Source organism: Cuculus canorus, chromosome 4 (assembly GCF_017976375.1).
Source record: "Cuculus canorus isolate bCucCan1 chromosome 4, bCucCan1.pri, whole genome shotgun sequence".
Taxonomy (NCBI): domain Eukaryota; kingdom Metazoa; phylum Chordata; class Aves; order Cuculiformes; family Cuculidae; genus Cuculus; species Cuculus canorus.
In genome coordinates this window covers 7,053,152-7,069,968 of record NC_071404.1, presented here as the reverse complement: position 1 = coordinate 7,069,968, position 16,817 = coordinate 7,053,152, and the positions used below count along the sequence as shown (strand labels likewise).

The following is a 16,817-nucleotide window of genomic DNA, read 5'->3' as shown; positions in this document are numbered from 1 at the left end:
GAAAATATCTGTACAGTTACAGTGTATAATTTTCTGTCTGAAGAGCAGTTCCAGTCATCTTTAATTGTTCACCTGGGCTCATTATCACACATTCAATTGCCACAACGAAATTTCTACTGGGTTTGCGGAACAGTTTGGCAACTGTTCTCCTACTTCTGCCCCCCTTCCAGGGGCTCATACACTGGCAGGTGACTTCTGTCTCCATCAGTCCAGAGTCTTGTCAATTCTGGTCCCCCTCCTTGCTGCCCATTGACCTCCTTCCCTGGAGACCTTGGGCAGGAAAGCCTGGTGGAGATCCACCAGGGAGTTTCTAGGCTTGTCTGTGTGGTGCAGGAGGACTTTCCTGGAGCAAGGGACTGCTGTGCATCTTTACTCTTAACATCTCTGAGAGGGAACTTTAATTTCTGTAGTTGGTTACAGCTGATGGGATGGAAGAATTGCTCCCATTTCTGATTATCCACTCCTTCTGCTGACAGTTCTGGCAATGTGGAAACCCGTGACTTGCTTGAGATTAGTAGTTTCATCCATTTTGTGGTTCTATTAGTAGCATCGATTGGCTTGTACAACTTGTTATTTCTTGTGAATTTTGCATTTACTTGAAGAAAACCCTGCCCTCCCTCTCTGTAGACGTTTGAGGTGGAACCCCAAACCGTGATACCTTGTTCAAAAGAGGCTCTGTGCAATCACAGAATCACAGAATCACAAGGTTGGAAAGGACCCATTGGATCATCGAGTCCAACCATTCCTAACACTCCCTAAACCATGTCCCTCAGCACTTCATCCACCCGTTCCTTAAACACCTCCAGGGAAGGCGACTCGACCACCTCCCTGGGCAGCCTGTTCCAGTACCCAATGACTCTTACTGTGAAGAATTTTTTTCTGATATCCAACCTGAACCTCTCCTGACGGAGCGTCAGGCCATTCCCTCTAGTCCTGTCCCCTGTCACTTGGGAGAAGAGGCCAGCTCCCTCCCTTCCACAACCTCCTTTCAGGTAGTTGTAGAGAGTAATAAGGTCTCCCCTCAGCCTCCTCTTCTCCAGGCTAAACAACCCCAGCTCTCTCAGCCGCTCCTCATAAGACTTGTTCTCCAGCCCCCTCACCAGCTTCGTTGCTCTTCTCTGGACACGCTCCAGAGCCTCAACATCCTTCTTGTGGTGAGGGGTCCAGAACTGAACACAGTATTCAAGGTGCGGTCTCACCAGTGCTGAGTACAGAGGGAGAATCACCTCCCTGGACCTGCTGGTGACCCCATTTCTGATACAAGCCAAGATGCTGTTGGCCTTCTTGGCCACCTGGGCACACTGCTGGCTCATGTTCAGAATGAACATGACATATGACCCATGTTTCTAAATTATATCAGGATTATCCTGGCTATGGTAGCGATGGGCGAGTCAGAATAAAATGAAATGACCTGAGAAAAAGCATGTATTTCAGTAATGACTCTTCCACAGCTGCTCTGACTTTTTTCCTCCTGCATCAAGAAGACATGAGACCTGTATTTTAATAACAGTAGTGTCATTTGTAGCTTGTTGCTGAGAGTGATCATATACAATCCCACCCCTCAGGAATATTTTGTTTTATTTTTTTGAAGAGACTGCGAGGAAATATCTCAACTTAAATTTTGCATTGGATGCTGTTAATGGATGATGTTTTGAAGTTCTGTAGCTGGATGCCCACACAGCCCAGCACCTTTCCCTGAGGCATCAACCAGCGAATTCACCTTGTGCTTATGCTGGACAAAGATTGCATCTTCAGCTTTTTGGAGGAACAGCAGCAGTTCAGGGCCCTCAGCAGCCCAGCATCATCTCCTGTAGTGGTACCTGAAGAGATGTCAGATACGGTGATACTCAGCTGTGGTTTCTTCCATTGCCCACACTGGAATGTGGAAGATCTGCACGCAGCCAGGTCCTCTGGCGATGCCCTGCCTGTCCCTGGAGGCAATTGCTTGACACAGAGTTTTTGTGCTGCATTTCATGCTGTCTGCTCAACCTGCAGTCCTGGCTCTCTGTGCTGGGAGGGAGCAACAGGAAACATAGTTGGTGTGATCATACGTGTACCTCTTGGGAGAGATGTCTCCTAAGCCACAGCCCTTCTCCCTGCCCAGCCTTACTGGGGAGGGAGGTTTGTTGCACCCGACATTTTGATACTCCGCCTGCAAGCAGAGAAGAGGAGCAGAAGACCCAGCATGGCTTGCACCTTGCACAGGGTAAGGTTTGCCCCATTGCTTTCACAGGGTGGAAGAGTGGGTGAGGTGGGACATGGGGCTGACAAGATTAGAATCATAGGCAGAATGCCTTTGGTTGGCACTAGCTTGCTGGCTCATTGCTTTGCTTTGGAGTCATCCATTGGTCCCCATGCTTTCCATGGGGAAATTGGGCATTTTTTTTGGTGTTTCCTGGCAAAGCTCAGTCCTTGAAATACTCAACATTGCAAAACTTCACCTGGAGACACCCACAATTTCTGCAGAATTGTGTTTTCTACTGTGTGATGAAGAGCCTCAGTCAGCTTGGGCAAGCAAAATTTAGCCTTTATCCATTGCCTGACCCCAAAAAGCCATGGAGACAACTCATAAGTGTCTGTATCAGCCTTGCCGTGTGAGGGCTCCCAAGCCCTCCAAAGAACATTTTGGAGATGATGGAGAGGTCTCTGCCATTTCAACAGGTTTCCTTTTCATATTGCCTGCCAGCTGCTCCCTGTGAGTGGCTCATCTTAGGAGATTTGGGTTTTTTTACGTCAAATTAACTGAATAAGTTGGTTGTGTGAGATCCACATTGCAAACAGCACATAGGTACCTTGTACCCGGCAGAGAAAATATTCCGCTCTGATGCCACTCTTGGGACTTTTTGGAGTGTTTCATGTCTGGCTTTAATTTATTAACCAGATCGGAAAGTACAAATAGTAATAATGACATTTCCCTGCTTAGAAGCGTGATGCAGTTCCCCTCCATGTTCCGGCATGTCTTGAAGGGAGAGAAGTTGAACTTGAGCAGAAGAAATGAACAGCCTGGGAGGAATGTTAAACCTGTTCTGTTGCAAAGATTCAGAGTATGGGGAGAGTTTTGTTTCATGTGAAAGAACCGCTGATGTATAAACTGGAAGGGATCTTTCCCAGAGCAAAGTGACAGAGAAGCAAAACGCATATGAATTTATTTTTAACTTGTTCTGATATGAGATCCAATTAAATGAATGCTGGCACAAAAATATTTGTGTGTAATTCCACAGAAGCTGCAGATGTCACCCTGAGTGCACACAATATAAATACTTCGATATCAATGAAGAAAGTGACACCACTTATTGACTGCTCATGTGAGGGTTTGGGATGATACATAAAATCCCATTGTTTTCCCTTCTAGGAATGGATGTTCCTCACTGCGGGGAGGAGGGTGACAGTGGGAGACAGGAGTGCATGCAATATAAATACTTTGATATCAACAAATATTTGTAATTTCAGCAAAGAATATTTTAAAACCAGAAATAGTATTAAATAAAAATTATAATTACATGCAAAACCTACAATTTCAGATTTATAAACCCCAGAAAATTAATATATTACTAAATCTGATTTACTGAATGAAATATGATGAAGTCCCATGTGGGCAAGAAGTACTTCCTGCCTGTAGGTAGTTTCTTGTTCCCAAGTAGTTTTTCCTATATGTATCTGTCAATCTACATTAACGTCAATAGATATATAATAGCACGCATAGCCATATATATAAAATGCATAACATATAAAAATTATAAAATTATATCTGTTATATAGTTATAAATAATATGTTTAGTGGTAACATATAATATATGTTATGATATAACTATATACAATTATATATGGTTATAATATTGTTTATATTAATAACTGTCAATGGAGATGATCAAGTATTTCTGTCTTTAAGGCTCCTGTAAACAGTTTGATATATGAAATAGCAGAGCCGGCGTGTGCTGTGAGTGCCGGAGGGCTTTTGTGTATTGGACCCTTCTGAAAGATGGGGGAGAGCCTTGCCCCTGCACGCAGGTAGCGAAAGGGCTGTGTTTATGCACTAATGGCATTCAGGAACAGCAAGTGAAAACTGAGAAATTTCTTTGCAGCTTCTGGGGTGTATCTGTTTTTATATAGAGGCAGAAAAAAGCGTTTAGAAATTCCTGTTTAACAAGTCTGGTCTGGATGCCTGGAAGTCGTGCTGTGAATCTGTTTTTCCTGCTAGGAGGAGATATTTAACAAGCAGGTACAGTGCACAGAGCTATTCTGCTCGAGGATAAATCAGAATGAATCTAACCAGCACCCATATATATACATATGTCCTTTCTCTTTGCAGGGATTTGCAGTTTAATCATCCAATAGAGATGTTGCTCTCCCGTTCTCCATTATCATGCCCAACTCATCTGTGTTTATGACTGCAGAATTTTTATATTTAGAACCTTTAAAATCACATATCACTTCCAATCTCAGGTCACTGGAGTGTTTTCAATCTAATGTTTTCAAGTGCACCCAGTTTATATTCACTTATAGAATCACAGGTTCTCCTCATAGGAATGTCTGGATTTAAAGAATAAAGAAAAACTGCGCACTGCCAATATTGATCAGCAACTGAGATGTTCTGGAAAGGCTGACACGTTTTTTTTTTAAATCCATGTACAGAAGTTCTACAAAACCGTGGAGACTGTTACAGCAATGCCTGAAAAACCTGTATTTCTGCTCCGCTCTCTGTTCCTTGAATATGTTGATGCTGTCAAGACGTGCATACGCTCTTTGTCGAAAGAGCGACTGTAGTCTTTTAAAATATAGAATGTGTTCTACATGGGATATATAGAGAATATAAATATAGGATATAAAAGAAAGTAAAATCATAAAAATAACAGACTATTGCAACGTGTAATTTGTGACCTTTCTTATAATTCCTTGCCTGATGATTTGCGGGGGTGGTTACAACAAGGGTAACACTTTATACTTAAACCTATAGATCTACAAACGCCTCCTTGTCTTGTTCAAAGGCTTTTTGTCTTTGTTCAAGTTTTTTTGCAGCAGTTCCTTTTGTCCCTTAAGGTGACATCATTTATTAACTGCTCACGTGAGGGTTTGGGATGATATATAAAATCCCATTGTTTTCCTTTCTAGGAATGGATGTTCCTCACTGCGGGGAGGAGGGTGACAGTAGGAGAGAGGAGAAGGCTGATCCATCCCTGGAAGGAAACAAGGAATAAATGAAAGGTCCCTCATTTGCCAGGACGTCACAGCAGGGGTGACATTGTGATGGGTGACACAATTACCTGTACCTCTCCCTCCATAGATCTGGGCACCATGCCATTAGCAGAGATGCACAGAAATCTCTCTCTTTCGCTTTCATGATGGAAGCATTCCTCCTTCTGCACTTGCTGTAACGTGTCATTCTTGATCCTTGCCTGCTATGGTCGTTGTGCTCTCAGCACGGTGATGAGGTAGGAAAGAAAACCTAAAAAGCTATAGATATCATAGTACCAGGCTCGTTTTCTCAGTCATTAAAGCATGGTTTATTATCGCTTCTGTTTCTTTTTTATGTATGGTCTGGGAAAAAAGCCAATGAAACAAGAGGTATTTTTTTTCCCACTGGCTGTCAGAGTTGTGAAACCTTCCACTAAAATCTCTCTCAAAGTTACTGTCTTAAATCACCCTGTTGATGGTCATAGCAATTACTGCCAGAATTTTTTCATAATTTCCATTGTTAAACTGCCCAATCCTGTATTTCAACACAACATGCAGCATCCTTGACTGTTGCTGTCCTCCCCTGTTTTCACTGCATGCAGGTGATGCTGGGGTTTTGGGTTTTGGGGGGTTTTGGAGAGTTTTCTTTCCAGTTTACAAATGAGGAAGAAAGCCAACTTGGGAAATTCAGGATCTGAGCAAATTCTTTGCTGCCTGTTAAAATTATTCATTGACAGGCAGAGAACCAAGAGGTAAATGTGCTTTGTTTGAATGAGGACTCTCTGAGTTGGATTAATCTGGTGATTGAAGTGTGTCAAGGCAAGATGTTGCCATCCTGGGTGGTTTCAGTAAGGACTGGACACTGCTTGGATGGTCTGAGCATGGGGATGGAGGAAAAAGAAGTGGAACAGGCAGGGTTATCTCTGCCCACTCACCTTCCAGTGGAAGAGAAGGATTGGGCTGTTGCAGTCTGCCTTCTGCTGCCACATGCGGCCCCAGCTGTCTGGCCATGGGAGGCCATCTCCTGCGCTGGGCAAGAGGTGGGAGAGGGGAAGCAGGGATAGACACTAAGGTCAGGATGCCTCAAGCATGGGAAACAGATCTGGGATCTCAAAAGCAGCTGCAGGCAGAGGGGAAAACTCTCTTTTAGAAAGAATAAACCTTTGCCCACGGGAAGTTTCCAAGGGGTTTCCTTATAGCTGGTGTCTAAAACATACATCTCATGAAACCCGTCTGCTCCTGGGGTGAAGCTCTGTCTGCTGAGTGCTTGCAGGGTAGGAAAACGGTGGGTTTATTTCATAGGAGCTTTCACAGAGGCTAAAATAAGCTGCTGGTGTGATGTGTTGGAAGCAGAGATGCTCAGGGCCCCTTCCCAACAGCATCTCTGGTGGGATGGGCTCTGGGGATCGAGTTCCTTGCAGCCGTCATTTGTGCAGCCTGAGAGCCTGGGTAAATATCGCAGCCTGGGAAAGCAGCTCGGTGTGGTCCAGTACCAGCTTTATTCCCGTGGCATTTAGGGGAAATCCCTGTTGCAAGGAGCACCTGTGGCCAGGTTTGAGACCAGGCCATCTGGAAGAAACTGTGTTAAAGTGGGGAGCAACAGCTCCCTCTGCCCTGGATGGAGGGGAAGGTACGGCCAGAGGGATGATGCTGTGCCACTGCCATTCTTGGTTTGCTCCAGCCCTGGGGAATTTGGAGCCACATCAGCCCTTGGCACACGAGCAGCTTCAAGGACACGTGCAATGTGCAGGACAGCAGATCCCTGTGCTTCCCCAGCAGTAACAGTAGCTGCTGGACTCCCCCCATGCCAGAGCCAGGAGGTGTCTGGACCACCTTTCCCTTGTCCTCACTGCAGCTGATACAGCCTCAGCAGAGATGTGGCACCGGGGATGCGTCTGAGAGCGAGCACCCACTGCCAGAGCTCAGCAAGACACCAAATTTCCAAGTCCGGTCTTGAATTTCCAGTCCCATGTCTGCCTTACAGGTTCAGGCAAGGGCCGAGGCTTGCTAACATCCCTGGGGAAACCTATCCTGCTTCTGGCATTCCTTGGGGCTCAGCATACAAAGGCATTGCTCTGGGCTTAGAACATGTGAGCATCACTTAGGGCTCAGCACACACAAATATTAATTGGGGCTCAGCATATGCGAGACACTGCTTGGGGCTCAGCACAAGAGAGCGTAACAACGCTCTGCACATGTGAGCATCATTTAGGGCTCGGCACATACGGGTATCGCTCGGGGCTCAGCACACATGGTCAGTGCTTGGGGCTTAGCGCACACGAGCATTGCTTAGTGATCAGCACACACAGGTATTTCTCAGGGCTCAGCACATGCCACTTAGGACTCAGCACAGGCAGACATTTCTCAGGGCTCAGCACACTCTGGGGTTGCTCAGGGCAGTTTTTGCCGGCTGTGAGGTGCTGCTGGGCTCAGCGCCAGCCCCCGGTCTCCTCTGTTTGCTCTCAGAGGCGATGTTTGTGTTCAGGCTCTGCCTGGTGTTTGGCCTTGTGTCCATTGCTTTCCCTGGCTTTCCTCTCCCACTCCTGGCTGTTTGCATTCTCCTGTGGGAGAGGAGCCCCTGTCAGCCTTCCTCCCCCTGGAGCTGCTCTTCTGCTTTGATTTTTGCTCGGGCAGAGGCTGTGGCTCTTTGCATGTCACATAGCTGTGTCCTACACTGGGCACGGCCACAAGACCTCAGCCTGCAGAGCGAAATGATGGAGTGATGTATTCTCTGTTTCTAATGAATGTGCCCGTTCAGGGCCTTTACAAGCTGAGCAGTGACCTGCTCCTGCCGGCTGCTGGTGGCTCTCAGAGTGTTAGTTAGCAAAGTCTTACCAACCAGCATTCAGCAGGAGCAAACTAAAAGCAAGACGCTCTCGGAGCATCTTTCCAGTCCGTCTGAATCCCTTTGGTACAGCAGCCCCGGTGCCCCCAGCGCAGAGCCAGCCGCAGCGTTCACCCTGCTCAGGGTCCATGGAGAACTGCTCAGCGCACTGCAGGATCCGTCCCAGTCCAGTTGGCAGCTGTTGTGTCAAGGAAAGATGTTCAAAGCATGGTCTGTCACAGGAAAGCAGTGTCTGTCTGCCATGCAAGCCCATGTCTGCCCCCTGTAGCATCCTTCACATGTCACATCCAGGCAGGGCTCAGAACTGTGCAGGGGAGAATCCGGGGCTTCTCCCTGCCTGCACAAGATGGAAAGATCCGGTAGGATTTACTGCCTGTGGATGCGAAGCCACAGCCTCCTTCGTATACCTGAGGAGATATGATGCCCGTCAGTCCCTGGACCTTCTCCTAATTCCCTATCCCGCTCCTGGGCTGTCACAAAGTTTGACACCCCTCGTCACCCCCAGGGCTGGTGAGATGCTTACGGTAGAGGCGGTAGGCAGTAGGGATGAGGCTCAGCAGGAGGACCAGAACACTCGTGGCCAAAGGGACCCAGACCAGGGGGCTGCAGGCACCTGGAGGGCAGGAGGGAACACGGTGTGGAGTCCCCTCCCAGCTCAGCACCTGGCATCATCCTGTCCCCGCAGCTTCCGGGAAAGAAGGGAAGGGAGGACATGAGCATCACCCTGGGGTATCCCTCGAAGGATGCATTACATCCCAAAGGCATTGCAGGGAATGTGGCTATGAGCCATGCTGATCTTTTTCATGGTGTCCTCTCTGGCACAGGAATTTACCAGTATGAAGCTGCACCTTCAGGGACTGCACACCCAGGGCTCACCAGAGCTTAGGCAGATCTAAATGGAAATACAGCCTGGTGCCCAAACCCTTGTATATCCCAGGAGACTGCTCCTAAAAGCAGAGGTCAGCTCCATCCAGAGTGGTGGGTCTAAGTGGACCCAGATGCCCGCATCTGCAAGATCATTTTGTGGTTGCCCCCACCCCAGGAGAAGCTCAAGCTGATCCTTGGAGACCCTCAGCAGCTCAGCAAACCCCTTTTGCAAGGCAGCCTGAGCCAACCCGGTACTGTACCTTTCTCGCCAGCAGCTTTTCTTTTGGTTATGTGCTTCCTGGGCTTTTTGGAGATTGGTTCCTGAGTGGCCTTCGGAGGCAAAGGCAGAACATCAACTGGTGGGTAAGAAGGAGAAGAGGATGGTCAATATGGCACTGAGTACAACAGAGATCTCAAACAGCACACAAAAAGGGCTGGAAATTTTGGCTTTCAAAACCAGCGCCATCCAGGGAGCCCTGTAAAGGGCTGGGTTATCCTGAGGGGCTGGGGGCTTGACCTGAAGCTCTTGGTGGCCATAGAAGTTACAAAGAGCTTGTAAAAGCATTGATAAAACAATATACCAGGCAAAGGCAGAAGGTTAAGGCAGAGAAAAAGGAAACTTTCTCAACCTACATTTACTTCCAGGCATCACCTCATCAGCATTGCACAAAATCACAGTTAGTGGGAGACTTCAGCGGCACTGGGAGGTTTTAAGGCATCCCTGGATAGTTTCCATATTCAGATTGCTTTAGTCTTTCCTCAAAATTGGATTTTTTTTTTTTCTGGGACAGTGAGGGCAAGATTTATTATACTGTATCTGAATTACAATGGAGTGCATTCGTATCTCTGTAAAGTTGGTCATGAAAATACCCCAGCGATGTCATTAAGTAGCTGTATATCTGACTGCTCCAACTCCACTGATTCAAAGTTTTGCGTGATTCAAAACTACTTTTTCTGCTTCTATCCAAGATTGAAAATCCTACAGAAACTGTCATTATTTTACATGGAAAGGCGAGACATCAGGTGCCTGAGATTTATCTGGACAACTTCTCCCTTATATTGTAATCTACAAAAAGAAAAGGAACTTAAAAACTGTTTATTTTATCATGTTTACTAAAGGAAAAAAAGAAAATATCCAGCAAAGCCTATGTCCTCCCAGACACCTGCTGGTGTTTAGTTTTACATCGGAGTGTCCTTGATCATGCTGAATTTAAACCCTGTTTTTCATGCTTTGCTTTGTAGATAAGTACGTGTCCAGTAGACAAGGAAGAGTTCTCCCTTATCTTAAATCAGCTTTTCTTCAAGCTAGCAAGAATCCGATTTCTCAGCCAGCCCAAGGTGCAAGGCATATTTTCAAAAAAACCAGAAAGGTTGGAACACTGGAGATGATTTTAAGCCAGCATCCATAGCTGCATCACAGTTAAATTACTTATTTGTCTCCTTGAAATCCTACAAAGAAAGTGCTGAATGGCATTTCAAACACTTTAGTTTTTCTACATCACCTCCTGCTCTGTGGTCAAGGGGAAAACAGGCTGAAAAGAGCTGCTATATGACCCAGGGGCTGTAAAGCATCACTCCTCCAATGCCACCCACAGACAGCTCTGGCTTCTGGCTCAAATTCCCCAGTAATGGTGGGCTGTGAGCTTTGAGGAATAAACCCCGTTTCAATCCTTCATGTGAAGCACAGGCGTAAAACCTGCAGTCAAACCCACCCTTAAAACCTGCAGTCAAACTCACCCTGGCAATGCAAAGGGTAATGTCCTCTGGTCTTGATGCTGCTCTTGCACTTGAGAAAGGGTGAGGAAGAACCAGGGCATGGAAGGATCTGGGAGCTGAGCAGGGCACCTATCCAGCCTCTTATTCAAGGTACCAGAGGGGACAAGAAAAACACAGGGTATGGAAACACTGGAGGCTGAGTGTCTTCCAGTGGAAATCCTAAGATGCCAGGACCACAGTGGTGTTCAAGGAATGACCACAGCAGAGCAATTGCTGGAGGGAAAAGGACTGTGACATGCAGCTGACCTGAAGTACAGCTATTTTCTGTATTTTCTGACTTACTAGGTCTCAGGTTTCTCCAATAAAACTCCAGAGCCCCAGCCTTGCGTATCAGCATTGGGAAGGGTCTATCAACACGTATGACTCCTTACCTAGGTGACCTCATCACAGCCTGCCGGTGGCACACTTTGGAGCCACGGAGGTGATGCTTACCCACACGGAGTCGTGTCCCACTGCCCAGGAAGAGCTGGGAGGACTGGGAAATGGAGCAGTAATAGGTTCCGTTGTCTGAGGCATGGAGGTGGCTGATGTGCAGGCTGCAGGAGCTGTGTGCACTTGTCCCGTGGATGCTAAACTTGTCCTGGCTGATGTTCGTGCCGTAGATGGCTTTGCCCAATATGTTGGAAAATACTAAGAATTCGAAATTTTGCCTCTTCTGGCTCCAGCGGTACCAGTACACCCCAGTGTGCTCCCTCTTCAGCTCACAGAAGATTTCTGTTTTACCATTAGTTTGGGCTAAAATATTCCCTGGAGTCTGGGACAAAAATAGATTTGTACAGAAACCTTTAAAAAAAGGAGACAGGAATACATAGTCATTATTTATATTTCATTATTTTTCTTTCATGCCAAGTACAGATTTTCTTTGTGGGCTTAATAGGATTAAGTAGTCACAGACCAGGGGACCATGTGAGCAAGAAACAGAAGTATTTTTATCAGGATGTTCCCGTATTCCCTCAGAGGCTTTTTTGGGTTCCCCAGCTACTTTTTGGTCAAGCCTAGTTATATGGGTAGAGTTGTCCCTGCAAATACTCATCTAGAGAACAAGCTCAGTGGCAGGGAGAGGGATGGACAGGTGATTTTGAGGGTGTCCTTGGGTCTATATGTGCAGAGAATGGCACTGCTGCCTGCTCCTGCAGGATACCCTTCTCCTTCCTTTCTTTTCTCTCTCATTTTTCAGAGAGGCTTCACCTCTCTCTCAACAGATTTTTATTGAGCCTCTTAACTTATTTACCAGGTTTTTTCATTCTAACAGAAACAACATGAATAAACTTCAGATTTCATCTCAGACACGGAAAAAGACTAAAACACTTCAGAAAAGATCTCAAAATGAACTAGTTTGGTATTATTTTTCAGGCGACATTATTTTTGTCTGAATTTTGAAAGCTGGGAAAGACAGGGAGGAATGGGTAACGGTGGAGTTGAAAGCTTCGTTTTGGCATTGCATCGTTCTGTTTGGACTAAGTAGTTTTTGTGGAAATTTTCTGAGTCGTGTTTGGCCCGGGTAGATGTGAGCGGTGTCTGCCTGTGAGCGAGGATGTGTCCTTGTGAAAAGGATAACAGGTGACTCGTGATCCTTTCTGTTCAGCAAAACAGTCCTACAAAGCTGCTGATACTCTGAGACCAAGTGAAAAACAGCCCTTTGAAGATAAGGATGCTCTCTCTTCCCCCATCTCTTTCCCAGGCATGCTTTGCAGCTGTGCAAAAAGCTCAACAAAACATATTTTTTGGCTTTTTTTTTAATCTTAAGATGTCTGTATGACTTCAAAATCCCAAAGCTGCTTACAGTAGTTGTTGCAAACAGCCTTGTGCAGCCTTGCAAAGCCAGTAATGTAGGAAGGGGTTTGCATGACCACAAGAACCCCTGAAGCCATCCCCCTGTCCCCAGTGGTCACAAGCAGAGGAGAGGGCTCTGTTGGCTGCTGACTGAGGTCCAGAGCCCTACTCCATCCCCACGCTGACGACCCCATTGCTGTCAAGTTGCTACGGAGATGAGCAGGAATTAACCCTAATATTGCAATCCCAAAATCCAGGCATTGCACAGCAGTCAAAGCATTTCATGACATCTGCTGGCATTATGAATTTATAAAAGTCTCCTTGTTACTAAAATACATAGTTTTCAGGTTTTGGGGCATAATCCTCCCAAACTTTGTTCTGGCAAATGCTTGTGTGTGCTTGCAGTGGGTGAAATAAGTGTGGCCATGGGGCGCGGTGGCTTCAGGGTGTCCTTGGCTGCTGTGAGGTCTAGCTCTGCTGGACATGGGAAACTTAGCCCCCCCATGAAAATCTTTTCCTCGAGCTGTGAGAAACATGTTAGATGAATCAGAAGGGATGCGAAGAAACCCTGGAAAATGCTCAGCTCACAGAATCACAGAATCGTTTAGGTTGGAAAAGACCTTGAAAATCATCACAGCTCTGAGTCAGTGGTCAGGCTCCAGTGAGGTGAGCTGCAAAGGAGTAAGAGCAGAAAAGGTCATCCTCTGCTGCACCTTCATCTCCTCAAGCCTCCCTGTTCCCTTTCCTGGTCTACAGTCTCACAGGGGACTATGGGGAATTAGGGTAGGACAGGTTTCTTTCCACATGCTTGGCCAGACCAGCCTGCAGCAGCTCAAAAACTGTCCCTTTTCCCTTTGCATGAACAGAACAAACTCTAGTTTATTTAGGTTTTCTCAGCAGGTACCCCACCATATAGATCCATAGGATATTATCACCTCTATTTAGGCATCAATAAAGTCCCTGTGACTGTTTGCTGCCAGATCAACTGTGTTATGCCATGGCTGGATAACTGTCACATGGTATGAACTAAACCCTTTGCACCTTCCAGTCCTGACAGCTTCTGGTGAGGATACTGCCTGGCAGTCGACCTGGACTGAGCATCATCTTGGCAGCCAACTTGAGCTGCCACTCTAATATATACATTTAATAGGTGTTTCAAGCTCCCAATATTTTCCATCTAAGAACTGGTGGCACAATTTGCCCTTTAAAGTGTAATCCTGTCGCTTTGCTGTGACATCGAATGCATATATTCGACCCAGACCTCCTGCAGCCTGTCTGCAGTAAGTAGAAGGCAGCATGGTTTTATAACACATCAGTTTTAGCTGTGGCTCTTGGGAAACATTCAGTCCTTGGATAGATTTAGGAGGAAATTTGATGGGAATTTTATCATCTTTGCCTTACACAGGCAATATAGATAGGTCCTACTTTAACTTTTCCGTCAGCAGCTTCCTGAAGTCTGTCTGTACTAAGAGCATAAAAACAGACTCTGAGGGGGCTGTATTATTATATATTGCACTATAAATAGACTAGACTGGACTATTTCAGTTGGAATGGACCTGTGATGATCATCTAATCCAACTGCCTGACCACTTCAGTGCTGATGAAAAGCTAAAGCATGTTACTAACGGCATTGTCCAAAGCCATGCAGTGATAGGCAGTAATATCCTGTAGATCCATACTGTGCCTCTATATTTAAACTTCCACCATCCCAATGCTGTGGAACGCATCCCACGTGCTGGCCTGGGGTGGAGAACAGGCTCCAGCATGTTTTCGTGTGCCCTCAACCCTTAAGAGATGTGTCCCTCTTACCTAGGATCTGGACGGAGATGCAGAGATGGAGCCACAGCCGGGCCATGGCAGTGGAATCAATGATGGAAGGATTTTGTGCTGGTTTCCCTCTTCCACATGCAGTCACCTTTTGGCAGTGAGGGCTGGCTTCACCCCAGGATGTTCATCACCATCTCACAGCAGATGTCTCACCAACGGCTGCCAAAGACCATCTGCCGCCGCAGCGCCCGGAGCCTCAGACTCTTAGCTTCTGGGCTGAGCCTCCAAACCAGGTGTGCGTCAGGATGGCAGCCCCACACACTTCTCCAGCACTGCATGGGATCCTTCAAACTCTCCTTTAGGAAGAAAAAAAAAGAAACCTAATTGTTTTAAAATTATGATTTCTTCATATTTCATCACCTAGTTCTTCTTCTTTCTTTTAACCTAGCTCCATACAATTAAAAAAATGACAAATGTAGGAGTTTGGCTTTAAAAATAAAAGAAGAGAAGAATGTTTTTTGGGTAGTTTCTCCTCTGTTGAAATGAAAAAGCATTCAAAATAAGGAGAAGATGCACTTTGAGCCCTCAGGTTGTTTTCTTCATCAGAATCTTTAGCAGGAGGTGATTTTCTCTGGGCCTGGAAAGTGCTGAATGCTGAACTACCTTGCCATGAAGCAGAGGTGTGAGGCATCACAGAAAACTTTGAAGCCAAGAGCAAGAAACCTCAAACAAATTTAGTGGCTGAAAACCCACAAAAATAAGGAAATTCTGCCTGGGCTTCCCACCTCATTTTGTTGGCAGCTGTGACACTGTGCGGCTCACATGCAGAAATAATTGGATGATAGAGAATATATTAGAAAGGCTTTGAAATGTCTTTGGCAGGGAGAGATTTGATGCACTTGGGGTTTAGGATGTGGAGAACGAAATTACAGGGGTGAACTGGTGTCAGCAGCCTTCAATATTGCTGTAGTGGGGACAAAATAGAAATGATTTATTCATTTTATTAATTTGGCTGCCAAGGTGGGGTTCAGTTTTCTCTTATGCCCAGCTTGTGTAGATACTCTTGGTCCTTACAAAGCCTCAGCACTTCCACAGAGCTGATTTCCTGCCGAGGGGGGTGTCCTTGGTGGGATCTCATGTGGGGGCACTGAAAAACCTCGCCAGGGTTTTGAGTTGGCAGATGAAAAACAACTTTGCGCCTCAAGCAGTGCAGTTTTTGGGTTCATTTTGAACCAGATTTTTCCATGTTGCTGTTAACATATCTCCTCCCCATTTCTGGTTAAAATAATTTCCTGCTTGAAGTGAGTTGCTAACCACCAAAAGCCTTGCCAGGAAGGGCTCAGCTGCTAAAATTTAGTGGGCTGAATTGTTCCTTAACTCTTTCTTGGCAGGAGAAACTAATTCCAGTTCTTTCAAACATATTCCAGTGCTTTTAAGGGCTCGTTTTCAGAGCTGAGTTCCCAACACAGGGTGCAGCAACCCTTACTTCTCCCCTCCTTACTCCTGCTTGCTTTTCTCCTCATTCCCAAACTGGGACGTCTCCAGAACTGGGTGTAGGCACCTCTTTTTACAAGGAGTTACTTTGTACGAGAAATGCCACTGCGAGTGAATTTTCCCCTTATCGCCATGGTGATATTGGTGAACTGAGCTCAATTCCCCTGGCTGCTGCCGTGGCTGCATCTGCCTTTTCTCACTGCTGCTGTCACCTGGAGCATCTTCTGGCCTCCTGGATAAGCCTAAAGTGCTTCCAGGGTGGCTTTTGTCATTGTTACCACCATGGACGTAGGGTGTGTTACACTGGACTTCTGCAAAGTTGGTGACACTGGTCTGTCTAAGCAGATATTTTGGCTTGAGAGGATTTTCTGGGCCATTATAGCAGCTTTAGAGATGCTTCACTGCAGCACTTTTACCCATAGGCTATCTCCTATGGAAAGAAAGAGGAATATTTGCGGAATATTTGATGTGTAAAAGCATTGTGTATGCTGGAACAGGGATTAAATTTAATTTTTTTTGAAACCGCTGCTTATACGTAACTGAGCTCTTTGCTGGCGTCCAAGATGTTCTCAGAATTGAGTGTTGCTCTTACAAGATAACATTTTGGAGGTAGGATGCCTTTGTCTGGCAGCCTATCGCCAAGAAAAATAAAAACACGGTGGGAACGTGCAGGAGAGCACCTGCTGTTTACAACATCCCAACATTGTTTGGGGCTGCTGTCCTGGGAACAAAATAGGGGAGGAAAAAGGGGTGTGAGTTGAACCGATCTGTTAACACAAGCAAGATCTTTTGGTGACCTTGCTGGTGTGCAGCAGCTCCTAATCACGAGTGCTTGGCTCACAGCAGGGGCAAGATGGGGGGGAAACACTGAATTTTGGTGTACTTGTGTTTTTCAGCTGCACAATTTCTAAAGGGATTTTATCCTTTTTTTCTGAAATGAAAGACAACGATCCCAGTCTCCATCCCAGCCACCTCCCTGCCCCATCTCAGTGCTCACCCTGTGGGTCTCCTCCTTGCCCATGCCAGGGGGAAACATCCCTTCCTCTTTTTTTCAGCCCATACCCTGTGCAGCTCACCACACTGACACCAATTCCCTGTGCTTTCACCAGGTCCGTTACAACTT

General features: G+C 46.2%; 1 protein-coding gene across 4 annotated transcripts; it reads right to left on the bottom strand.

Moving 5' to 3' along the window:
- Positions 1–3,818: 3,818 nt before the first annotated feature.
- CD8B (CD8 subunit beta) lies at positions 3,819–14,404 on the bottom strand. Of its 4 annotated transcripts, XR_008449471.1 has the most exons (6): positions 14,243–14,400; positions 11,093–11,443; positions 9,145–9,240; positions 8,541–8,630; positions 5,262–8,424; positions 3,819–5,174 (listed from the first exon to the last, which is right to left on the bottom strand). XR_008449471.1 is itself a non-coding variant. In XM_009555990.2 (5 exons), the coding sequence occupies exons 1-5, from the start codon at positions 14,286–14,288 to the stop codon at positions 8,384–8,386; spliced, it is 624 nt and encodes a 207-aa protein (XP_009554285.1). In that variant the 5' UTR covers positions 14,289–14,404; the 3' UTR covers positions 6,124–8,383. The 4 variants fall into 4 exon arrangements, 2 of the variants coding, with proteins under 2 accessions (XP_009554285.1, XP_053920241.1); XM_009555990.2 differs by lacking the exon at positions 3,819–5,174 and having other exon boundaries at positions 6,124–8,424; positions 14,243–14,404; XR_008449472.1 differs by lacking the exon at positions 3,819–5,174 and having other exon boundaries at positions 8,371–8,424; positions 8,541–8,702.
- Between the last annotated feature and the right edge of the window lie 2,413 nt (positions 14,405–16,817).

Excerpts from the sequence above, each read along its gene's own strand:
- CD8B (XM_054064266.1), bottom strand. The coding sequence starts at position 14,288 with ATGGCCCGGCTGTGGCTCCATCTCTGCATCTCCGTCCAGATCCTAG. Across the intron at positions 9,241-11,092 it reads TGGGACACGACTCCGTGTGG|TTGATGTTCTGCCTTTGCCT; the intron begins GTAAGCATCACC and ends CTTACCCACCAG. Across the intron at positions 8,631-9,144 it reads AAAAGCTGCTGGCGAGAAAG|GTGCCTGCAGCCCCCTGGTC; the intron begins GTACAGTACCGG and ends CCTGCCCTCCAG.